Here is a 12,756-nt window from a genome sequence, read left to right on the forward strand (position 1 = left end):
GCATTTAAATTAGGTGGCCAACTATGATATCCTACTAGATATTTTTCTTAATTTCTCACCAACAAATTTTCAAAATACTGCAAATAATTTTATACAATAAAATGCTAGAAAATAAGCAGCAAAATACTCATAAAATACTTTAGAATTTGTTATTGCATTATAAACCAGCAATACAATAACATAACATAGGAATCCAATCTTATAAACAGGAATAACAGTTAGATTGGAAAACACATAGAAATGAACCTGTAACTCCAAGTGTGAATTCTGATGTGACTCCACCACATGGATGAATCGGGTTTGTGTCCAATCCACTTGAGAATCTTGAAGGGTTCCATTCTCATAATTGAAAGCTGCAAGCATCTATGTTTTCTTGAAAGAAATCTCAAATCAATCTTAAACCAAACATGGTGCATATGATCTCCCTCTCTTGTTTTTAAGCACAACTAGATGACTCTTCATATTCCCTTGCTTGTCTCTTCATTTTAATTCTCTTTTCCCTTTCAATTGTCGTACTCGGAATAAAGTAACTATTGTATTTAGTACTTGTTAAAGCTTAGTTGGGTTGGGTAGCTAGGAGGTGAGGGAATGCGTTGGTTGGTTTTCCAACCGACCGACCCTTTTATAAGTACTTGGAATATTGTCAATGTACTCATGATGTTTTTGGTATTAATAAAGAAACCATTTCCCTCGTCTATTGGTATTGTGGTATTAAAGGCACATTCTATGTTTTACTTTGTGTATTTCAGTTGCATTATTCTTGTTAGTAAACAGGTTTGTCCTCTCCAAAAATACCTTCACAATTTACTCTTGAATACCCAAAAGAAAGACAAACTCTGAAGCTAACAATAGAGTCACTTGCAATTATCTTGTCAAGTGCTCTCTAAATTTTGAAATAGAGGTACAGCTCCCTCCTTTTGATTCAAAATAATTGATTTTCTGATATGCCTTTAACCAGAAGGCAAAGAAGGAAAACTAACATTCATTTATTAACATGATATGAATGTGAACTTTAAATTAAACAATCAGAAAGGAAATCAAATACATAGCACAGAGGCTATCCAATCAATCTTCTCATCTACAGAGAAATGAAATGAACTATAATATTCATTTTGCGTATTTGGATGAATAAAACCTCAAGATGTTATCACACACCAAAACCTTAATAAATGAGAGCAAGAAGTTATTTCAAATGTGACCAGAATGACTATAGGATCACTTCTAACTGGAGGAAAATAAATTAAAACCATAGGATTTCAAAATAAATCCCTCTTTATTTCAAATAAACCAGCAAACAACCATATGATTATTTGCCCTTACATCATTAAAAAAAGTTGCAAAATAAATATCCTCTGTTCTTTCCCTTCTCTGTTACAAATCCTCAAATTGATAATGCCTTCCTGTCTTGAAAAATGTGCAGAGAAAACCAGAGAAGAACCCCTTACAATTCAGGTTTCCCTCATTAAATAACTTGGCAAAGAAGTTTGGCAATTGCCCCAACTTCTTACTGAAACAATATTCCCATTACAATGATAATTAATTTTCTTGAAGAATTAATTATTTTAAATTTTCCAATTTACCCTATTTCATTTCTCCCCGTACAAGTTTGCCTTAAAGTACAATAATAGTTAATTCTTTTAAAGAATTAATTATTTTAAATTCCCTCTTTTTACTTTATCCCTCAACTTCCATATTTCCACCTTCATGCTTTGATTTTTTAAATATTAAGTGCAATAATTACTTTGCACTTTATATTAAAGTTAATTCTTAAAGAATTAAATCATTTCATGTGTATCATCTTTCCCTTAGAATTAGTATGTGAGAGATTAATGTCATATTGATAATGAATTATTTTGCATTTAAAAATGATAATATTTAATCTTTTTAAAGAATTAGATATTATACCATGCAAAATAATTTATAAATGATAACCTTTAAAAGCTTACCATTTTTTTTTAATTCTCACATAGTTGAGTTGGAGAGAAAAAATTTAGGGTTTCAAAACCTTAGATAACATTGGCTCTTTCTGGGGGCTACACTCTTTGCCAGGGTGTAGAGAACTCCAAGATCTTTGTCTGTTGCTGTAATCCAGTGCTTGTCCATTGGGTCATAGAGTCAGCATTCCACTGTTCTTGTGTGTGTGATAAGAAATATTAGGGCAATTCTGAGTGATATCCATTATTTTCACAATCTTTTGACTACAGGGTTGATTCTTTGAGTTGGTGCACTACCATGTGCATTGGGGTTATCCTTCTGACATTCAACATCTCCTGATGAATTCGAAGTTGAAGTGGCTGTTTGCTGATTTTTCATTCATTACCGACTTATTAATTTGATAATTGCATTCATTCCATATTGATGGACGAATGTCAGAAAACCCTTCATGTCTTCAGGTTAAAGATATAATCAGTTTATCATATTCGTTGAATATCTTTTATGAGGGAGCTGTACCTCTCAATTCAGAGGAAGATTATTAATAGAATGATAATCTATCCATTTGTTAGTTCATTTTGTTCTTCTTTTGAAGCATATTGAGTTATTGTTTGCATTTCTATCTGAAGGACAAAACTGTTTATGAACAATTTTGTATCATTTGCTTATCTCTATGAACTTGAGTCATCTTTCCACTCTACATTTTTGACGCCTTTACCGAAGTTCAAACCTGGAGGTAGGTAGGATAGGGTAATGGAAAGGCCCTTTTTATCGCTCATCCAAGTAACAAATAGTGACGGAGAAGAGGAGGAAATAATCAGGGAAGATTATTTGACGCGTGATTCGGTGATGGCTTGGGAAGTTGCGGTCGATCAGTCCGTACAAAGGGAAGCCCGTGAGAGAATAGTCGCTGAAGGCATGGTACGTGATGAACTTTCAGTGCCATCAGCGGTGTACAATCTCCTAGGAGAGATTCCTCGCCTGTTAATGCACAATTTGTCACAAGAAGAAGAGGAAAGAGCTGAGACACAAAGGGAACAGAGGGGACAACAAGTTGTCGAGTAGTTTGCTAAAAGAAGAATCAGGGAACATGATGGGGAGGAACGTGAAAATTCCTAAAAGCGAAACAAACATTAAAACTAATTCATGCCCTTGATTCCAAACATATATCTGAGGCAAGTATGAGGAGAGGAAACTGAGGAAGAAATCGCCTTGAGGACACTACGTCTCCAGTAGGAGAGATGTCGTAACTTGAGGGGAGGACAAGGGGATTCCACCAGTATCCAAGAAGGGTTGATTGAGCATACAATCAACGGTATAGCAAATTTGGTCATTTTGGAGACACCAGGAAGGAAGTTGGGATACAAAAATCCAGAGACCCCTGCACAAAGAGATCTCTAATAGGAATAAAAGCCGGAAGAATAAGATATTTTCAGTAATCAAGAATCAGGTTCCTTGTTGAGAGGAAGTGTGCCATCGGGAGGAAGTATTCCATTAGGAGGTGTTCCATCGGGAGGAGGTGTTCCATCCGGAAGAAGCGTTTCGACAGGAGTGAAAAAGCCCCACATAATGGCAATAGGCAAACAAAAAATGCCAAGGTTCACAGGGGATGGCTCAGAGGACCCTGCTCGCCACTGTAAAACATGCATAACAATATGACAAGCGAACAGAGAAAATGATGTAGGGGAATGGCTAAAAGATTTTCAGACCACACTAAGGGGTATCGCCATTGATTGGTATGTCAATTTGGAGGTAGGAAAGAAAAACACATGGAATAATATCTGCACAACCTTTGAGGAAGAATTCAGACTCCTGAGGGATGATGATGAAATAGTAACAGAGATTTATAACACAAGACAAGGGAAGAGTTAATCCGTCAAAGCCTACAATAGAAGACTGAAAGAGATGATAGGGAAACTAGACAACAAGACCATAGATGGACTAAAGAAATGATGGTTCATTGAAGGATTGACACCATCCCTTATGAAAAAGATGAAAATAGTCCCACCATCAACCTTTGGGGATGCGTGTGCTCACGCCATGGACATAGAAAGCGAGAGCAAAACTTCCAAGGTAAGAAGACATAGAAGCACGAGTGAAAGTTTCGAAGAAAGTGAAGAAGAATCCAAAAGCATTGAAGCCCTGAGGCGATTGATGAAGTGGCAGGGAGTAGAGAAGAAAAGAAAGGAGGGAACTTTGGTGCACTGACTGTGAAAAAGAAGGCCATACAAAATGAGCATGCCCGAAGAAAGCATTTTGTGAGATTTGTTAGGTACTGGGGCACGCAATTAAAGATTATCCCTACAATTTAAAAACACAAAGCGCTCAAGTATTCCTAACCCAATCTACACCACCCTCCACTCCTCTAAAGAATACAAATATGGAAGCCTCACCAGGAGGACACAGAAATAACAGAAGAGGAAGTAATAATAATAGCAACAACAACAACAATAACAACACACCCCTGCGTCCAATCCAGTATGATTCCAAGGGGAGGCCTAGATGCAATGAATAGGGACATTTTGCATGAGATTGCCAAAGTGGAGGACAAAATAGAGGGATGCTCTACAAATGGTGTGGGCCAGGCAATCACGAGGATGCAAATTGCCTGAGACAAAAAGGGGGTAAATATGTTAGACATTGAAGATCTAGAAGGCGAAATTCTTGCAGTTAGTAGGATGCAAGCCAGAAAATTATCCTATCCAGATGCTACTACGGAGACAAAAGGATTTCAAGAAGCAAAGAAGGACATTCAAAATAGCATGGGAAGGGCACATCGAGTATAAGGAAGCTGCGACAACCCTCATCAAGACACTTGCACACATTTTTGAAAAAGAGGTGGATTACAAGGAGGCCAAACTCCAGACTTTAAACCTGGGAGAAGTGGATCAACCCAAAGAAATCTGGATAGGGGATGATTGGGACTGAGTGTTGAAGGTGACAACCCTTAGAATCTTCTTGGAGTAAAAGGACATCTTTGCATGGAAGTACAAGGACTTGAAGGGAGTATCCCCAGAGTTGTGTCCATTGGATTCCATTGGTACCTAGGGCAAGACTGGTGCAAAAACAACCTTATAGAATGAATAAGAACTATGTAGACTGGGTTAAGGAAGAAATCACAAAGATGTTAGATGCAGGGATAATATTTAAAGTACAAACAAGTGAATGGGTATCTCGTATAGTCATATCACTCAAGAAGGATGACAGTCAAATTCAAATTTGTAGACTTCAGATGTTTGAATGCGGTGACAATAAAAGACCCATTCCCCATTCTGTTTACTAATAGGATTTTGGAGGAGGTAGCCGGCCATGAGATGTATTCCTTCATCAACGGATTCTCAGGGTACAATCAGATTAGCATTGCGGAGGAAGATAAACTAAAAACCACATTCATGGTTGAAGACGGGGTATATTCCTATAATAGGATGCCCTTTTGGACCATGCAATGCAACAGCTATGTTCCAGAGGATCATACTACATATCTTTGATGGTATGTGTTTTCAAATTCAGAATAGCATAATTTATCTTACACAATCCTTATAACCTAGCCTAAGTAGAAGATTCTAATAGAGTAGCCTTGATAAGTTGGTATGATTGTCCTAGTTTTACAAATTGACTAACTAGGGACATTGCAGATACCAAGCAACTAGACATTCTTAGTCACATCCTAGACTATAAAAAATAATTGTAAAAGAGAAATAATCACTGGGAAGCTTATGAAAAATTAGAATGCAGCAACATTCATTAAATGTTTACTACATTCACACCATCACTTGTGGCAGGAGACAACTATAAGATAGAATTTCCCCAAAATGCAGAAATATAATCATGGACACATTTAGCTACAAAATATCATTTACAATATTAACTTCGTTGACATTTATAAGAGTTGCTTCTCTAGTGGGAATTAGATTTGCAAGTGTCAGAAGATTCAAAGTTCCTTGACACAGAGTAGTGTAGAAGAAAAAAGTAACCAATATTTTTGAATGTAGAATGAACTAGGGTGTATGGCAGCGTATTGGTTGCCCTGTTGCTTCAAGAATTAAGGAACTTGTGGTCAATGGATGTGCAAAAGTTGTTGATCTGGAATAAAGATGTGAGGGCCATCTAGAGCCACAGCTCAACCACTATATTAATGACTGCATGACAATCTTTATCTTTCATAGCTGAGTACAAGTGGGTTCACACCCTCTGCTAATGTCATCTCCTAACTATCCAACATGATTAGGTATTTTACATTACTGTAGGAGATCTGTTTCAATCTAGTGTGTGTTAGCTCTATGGAACTCAAGAGGGAGACCATCAATTACTAGAGACTTGTCATTCTTCAGTGAGTTGATCACAAAATTAATTTCTCTTTCAAAAAATACATAAATCATTAGTTTCATTTGAATATGATCCTACAAAGGCTCACAGCGTCTCTGTGCTATCTTATACCCATCAAATGTGAAGACAATTTATTATAGGATAGAAAAGCATTTTTCATTTACTTACGATCATCAGTTAAAATACCAATCATATAAACTAGAGAAATTTTCTCCCTAACAAATTTTAGTCTAAACAATGAAAAACTGTTTCAATCCTTAACCACCATTTTTGTGCCATGACATCTTGGTCCTTTTTCTAAGCTTAGAGATACAGGGTTTTCATGATATTTTTTCATGTGCTTGGCATTGTTAACTTGCTCTTGTAGGTTAATATTTTTCTTGTATTCATGTAGGTTGTCGGATGTAATTTTGTTGTGCCCATTGGTCACATTTCTGCCTTTCATCATCTCTACATATTAAGACAGTACCATAAACTAACTGGAGAATTCTGTTGTCTTCAAAATCTGTTTTCAGTAGTGTCTGCTTCATGAGACATTTTCTTCTTAACCTGGTTTTGTTTACACTTTGACAGGAGCATCAAATTTCAAACTTTGATTACCTCATGTACTTGAATCTTGCAGCAGGGCGGAGCTTTTGTGACCTGACTCAGTGGCCAGTGATGCCTTGGATTCTGAGAAACTACACCAACGGGGTGCTTGATTTGGCCGAACCTGAATATTTTCGTGATCTCTCAAAGGTCTATTTTCTGTCTGTTAAACTTTTGTATCCACATGAGAAAACAAATAGAATTAGGAACCTCTTTGTCATTCACTATTATTCGTATTGACACATAATCATGTTTGGTGCTTTTCACAGGGAGGATCCTAAACTTGTCTAGTAATTTAATTCATTGTGAAAATATTTTTCAGAGATACATTTATTAGCGTCATTTACTTCCAGAAAATTAGATAGTTGTTAATGCTGAACACTACAAGAGAGGCTATGTATAAGGATCTTGCTTAATGCTTGGCATCTTTAGTTATTCACGTGTATGGAACTTCTTGTGCAACATGCTAGATCATAGGGGTAGACTCACATTACATGCCCCTTTCTTACTAGGGGAGCTACATCAACCTTGGTTTTTGGGGAGGTTCTAGGGGAATTATTTAGATTCCTCATAAGTTACCCCCAGTGTGGCTTTGCAACCTTGGATACTGCCTATTATCTCTCATTCTGACGGATGATAGTTGATATGACTTCCATTTCAGACACAAATAAGGATATTCGATGATATTTCCTTCTAGTCTTCATCAGGACATATTTTTGGGGCTCTTGTTCACCCTTGATTGATTTTTGAATTGTTATTTGTTAAGTGGCAGAATGATTTATTTTGTCTTATGTACTTTTACTTTCATGGTTCTAGGGTTCTCTCTTCTTGGACCTCTCTGTTGTTTCTTTGTTCTAATGTCCAATCGTGTTGATTTACATCGGTTAATTGTGGACATTATTATAACTTCTTTCTTTTCAAGAGTAAGTGCTTGCATGCAATGCAAGTTTGGTTATAAAATACTATGCATTGATTCTATATATAAACTCTTATAAATGTCTAGTCAAGTGTCACTAGAAATTATTGGAAGCTCCCACTTAGACTTCATGTCCCCCTCACATGGCAAGTGTTCTAAGAGTAGCCTAAAATAGATAATAATAAATAGCAGACCAGGCTAAATAATAAAAGTTTTTAAAAATAGTGCGGGCAATGAAAAAATACCAGCTAAAGATAGAGTTTTCAATATATACTCTTCCTGAAAATAGCACAAGTTAAAGACAGACTTTTCAAAATATGTTCTTTAGTCTTTACAGACAACTAAAGCTGCTCACCAAAAATAGTCTTTTGCATAGTTGGAAAACTTAGACTCTTCTCAGATTCCACAAACCAAAAACTTGGTCTTGAACTTGAGAAAAGAGAAAAAATGTAGTTTTATGAAAATAAAAATAAAAATTAATGCATTCAGAGAACAAAAGAACCATAATTGAAACATCACACGTCATATTATCTTCAAACACTTAAATATTTGCAATTTCATCATTCATACTCATAGTTTCAAACTTTTAAATGTGTAACAGTAGCATAAGTTTATAAATATCCAATTGTGAAAAACAGTACACTCCTAATATTCAGTTTTCAGACCTTGAACTAGTAGGTGCTGAGTTATCTAAATGATGACTTGATTCTTCTTCTTTAAGGTCAAAGTCCTTGTCCTTTGTCACTTTGATCTTGTTTCCTCACCTTCTTCAAACCATACAGACCTGCTTTGAGCAATAACAAACAAAAAAAGTAAGAAAAGTGAAAAAAAGAAAAACATGTTTTGATGTTGACTGTGCATTTGAAGATAGCACTGAGAGTCTTTTGCAAAGACCTAGGGAGTCCTGATATAGGACCTGAGTAGAGTCCAGGTCAAAAAATCGAGAGTCCAAGGTGATGACTCACTCGGACTTGGCTTGCGAGTCTGTGGCAAGTAGACTCAACTTGCTCACGGACTTGCTAGTCTTTCTGAGTCTGAGGCAAGGACAAAGAGTCCTTGAACTATGGTCTCTTGGATAGGCAGCTCTGATTTTTTTTTTTTCCTTTGATTATGATGGAACTCTGAAGTTATAATGAAACTTTGAAAACCTTTTATTCAGAAAAACTTAACTGGGATGATAACTTCAGTATGCAATTTTTGAAAAATTAACTGCCAAGGATTCTAAGATATTGAAAATTAGTTCCCAAAATTGCCGGCACTGAATATTTTGGTAACTTTCTTTGATTATGATGGAATTCTGAAGTTATAACATAGTAACACGGGGACGCGTCCCCCCCCTTTTTGCCCGACGTCTCGGAGACTTCAACGCACCGGAGACTTGGGGACTCCGTCTCCCCGTCCCCAGCGGTGCCACTAGATTCCACCACCTCCACCGAGGATGGGGGACATCCTACTATTCACTATTTGCAAATTCAACTATTTATGTTTAATGTTCGATGTTCCAATTCAATGCAATGTTTCAAGTATTCACTCTTTTACATCTTTACATCCTATATTGCAATGCATATTTTCATAACTAACATTTTTAAATACCATATGCATAGATATATACACCCCTCTTGTCCCCTACCGCCGTCCCCCCACCGTCCCCCCGCCGTCCCCAAATTAAGGCCCCTCTGTCCCCCCGTCCCGGAAACTTGTCCCCCCGTTTCGCCGTCCCCCCGTCCCCCAGGGTGGTGTAACTATGAGTTATAATGAAACTTTGAAAACCTTTTATTTCGCAAAACTCAACTGGAACGATAGCTTCAGGATGCAAATTATAAAAAATTAATTGCTAAGGGTTCTAAGGTATTGAAAGTTAGCTCCCAAAATTGCAGACACTGAAATTTTGGTAAACCTGACTTCCTCAGTTCTAATGAAAGGAAAAGCAAAAGGAAATATTCAATTCATCCTTCAATAAATCTTTGGAAGATACCGTGAGTTCGGACCTCTTCTCTTTGTCAATATTCTTACATCAAACCGTTATGACTGACTACTGATTAATAGAAAATTGACAAATTTTGAAGAAAGTTCATTAGTCATTTCATTATTTTCTTTGAAACATGTTTATATTTACTGCTGAATTGAAAGACCTTGTTGTGGTTAGTTAGGTAGACTGATCTTCATTGATGCTTTGTCTTCTTCATAGAGGACTTGCCCTTCTATTGAATCTAATTAGCTTGCTTTTTGATAGACTTATTCTGGTGAACTTTTCATTCATTGGCATGCACTTGTCATTATGTAAAAGCACTTTTAAAAATTAATAAATGGAAGTATAGTGTTTAGAATGGTCATTCTTGTAATGTCCCCCTTTTCTGAGTGACTCTGAGATGACAGGATTAGTCCATTATTGTGACCCTCATGGGCTTGTCATTTGCATAGAATGCACATTGGTTTGCTGTCACCTGCTACTTTGGGACATCTCTAGGGTGCAGAGCAAATACTAACCAGGTCTAGGTATATTAGCATTTCATTTCAAGCAATTTGAAGGGCTTACTATTTATAGTAAGTTAATAATCCTAGCAGTTGCTATATTTGGTAGTGGCTATTGGAGACAGTTATTGTACAATCCAAAATGTCATCAGTTGCATTTTCCTTCTAGCTTTGTTTGGAGCAGTGTAATGGGACTCTGCGAGTCCGAGGCAGAGGCAGCCTTTCCGAGGCAAATGGCCTCTGGACTCTGACTCGGCCGAGTCCTTGCAGAGTCCACGTGGACTCTGTGAGTCCAGGGACTCTGCCGAGTCCTGAGCCCAGGACTCTTTTAAATTTTTATTTTTTTTTCAAAATTAAAAAAGATAAAGATTTGTGGAAGGTGTTTTTTCTCACTGTATATTAATTCTGAAAATCGTTAAATCCTTAAAAATCTTTGAATTTCATGGGTTTTTCGATTGTGCGAGTCCTTGCCGAGTCCCGGCTGAGTCCGATTGCCAAGTCCGAGTCCGAGTCGGATTTTGACTTTCCGAGTCAAAGGCGAGTCCGAGTCCTGTAACTATGTTTTGGAAAGATTTTGAGGACTTACTATTTACTATTTATAGTAAGTCAGTGAGAACGGTTACTAAATTTAGCAGGGCATCTAATGACCTGTCATAATCACATTTCCAGTGGACGTTTATGGTTTGACTTAGGAAATATTAAAAAAGGACAATGGGGCCATGACCTTAAGTGACTTAATTTTATCATAAATGATGCCTAAGTCAAAACTATGGGAAGTCTATATAAGTTATAAGAAACTGTGGGAATATATATGTTATCCCACATTGGTAAGGGATGTATTTGAGCTCTCACAAGAAAGAGTAAAAAACGGCTGAAGAGCTCTTTCTCACACATATATGATCATATAAAAGGACAATGGGGCCATGACCTTAAGTGACTTAATTTTATCATAAATGATGCCTAAGTCAAAACTATGGGAAGTCTATATAAGTTATAAGAAACTGTGGGAATATATATGTTATCCCACATTGGTAAGGGATGTATTTGAGCTCTCACAAGAAAGAGTAAAAAACGGCTGAAGAGCTCTTTCTCACACATTGAATTTGACGATTTTGCTCTCTCCATACTTGGTGAATTTCTCCTCATTGGCAAGGGTTTCAAGAAGAAACTTTGCAAGTTTTCTCCATTGTTGGACAGGTTTGAGCTCTTGAAACTATGCACTGAGATTGCATAGGGTCTTCATCTGATCATTGAGGATCGACTTTGGACAACAATACTTTACAGGTTGGAAGGGTTTTGCATGCTTATATTTGCAGCCATAAATATCAGATTTCATTTTTCAATCTTACTGCTGCAGTAATGCATGGACAGTGAAACACTACAGTATGTCAGCTGAAGGGTTTCATTGAAGTTTATTTAATTCGTCAGTTACTATTAAAGTTTGAGCGAGTTGAAGGGAATCATCAATTGCTTTGGGCACTTGTTTGCAACATGTTCTTTCATGTTATTTCTAGTGTAGTTGGCATCATCTTCATTTATATTAGTTGTCATTCTTAAGCTGCTGTAGATTCACATTTATATCAGTTTGGTATTTGTATAGATACAGTATTGTAAGCCAAGAATCATGGGCTTTTGCTTGACGTTTTATTTTTAATCAATTTCATTACATTCTAATATCATTGGAGTCACACGGAATCAAATGCCAAGAGTTGCCTCGTTAATGCCCAGTTCACATGCCAATTGTTTGCATTAATGTGTAGCTGTTCTAGATGTATATTTACATTGTGTGTGACATCTATATGGATTCAAAAGGTCAAAAGAATTCCAGCTGCACTATAATTCTTTGCCTAGACATCTTAGTGACCATTGGAAGCATTTAAATCAAATTTGGCATCATCTGAATCAATCATTGTCATTCTGAAACACATAACAAGTAGTAAAGAGGTTGTATGCAAAGTGTTTGATAAAATGACAAATATCTGGAAGTGAAGCAATCCGATGTTTGTTTGAGTTAGAACCAGTAGGGGTTTTTGCAATGGTACGAGAGCGGTTTCCTACCATCCTTTGGGGTAGGGAAACAGAATTTATCGTGCATATATCAGAATTATGGTCAGTAATCATAAATAATGGGATGGTATTGTGAAACATTTGAATTGTTGGTGAATAAGTTGAAGCAAAACGACAAATGGATGACAAATGTGTTTTCAAATCCAAAACTTGAGCAGAACATGATATCATTTTTCCAAAGGAAGAAATGTGATGCTAGAATGGACACCATTAATGAGAAAGGAAATGTTTTTAGTCAAAACTTCAAGTCTGATTTGTATAACAGCAGTGGCCCACATGAGATTACAGTTGCACTTGGTGTTGAAGAAAAGTCCCAAAATATTGTGGATAGAGTTATGGACAATAGTGCACATGTTATTGATGATATTGAGGAAGATAACATGGATATTGATAGCCACATTAGCTCTAATTTGCATGACAGCAGTGGGAATTTTTGACATCATGATGATACAGTG

General features: G+C 36.7%; 1 protein-coding gene across 1 annotated transcript in view; it reads left to right on the forward strand.

The window, feature by feature from the left end:
* LOC149571701 (uncharacterized) overlaps nucleotides 1-12,756 on the forward strand; it is a 319,697-nt gene that overhangs the window by 159,739 nt on the left and 147,202 nt on the right. The window contains exon 7 of the mRNA XM_089813119.1: nucleotides 6,832-6,996. Coding sequence (XP_089669245.1) covers nucleotides 6,832-6,996 — 165 coding nt within the window. The remainder of the gene's footprint in view (nucleotides 1-6,831; nucleotides 6,997-12,756) is intronic.

This window comes from Cupressus sempervirens, chromosome 2, assembly GCF_028749045.1.
Source record: "Cupressus sempervirens isolate cs-2001-9-10 chromosome 2, ASM2874904v1, whole genome shotgun sequence".
Taxonomy (NCBI): domain Eukaryota; kingdom Viridiplantae; phylum Streptophyta; class Pinopsida; order Cupressales; family Cupressaceae; genus Cupressus; species Cupressus sempervirens.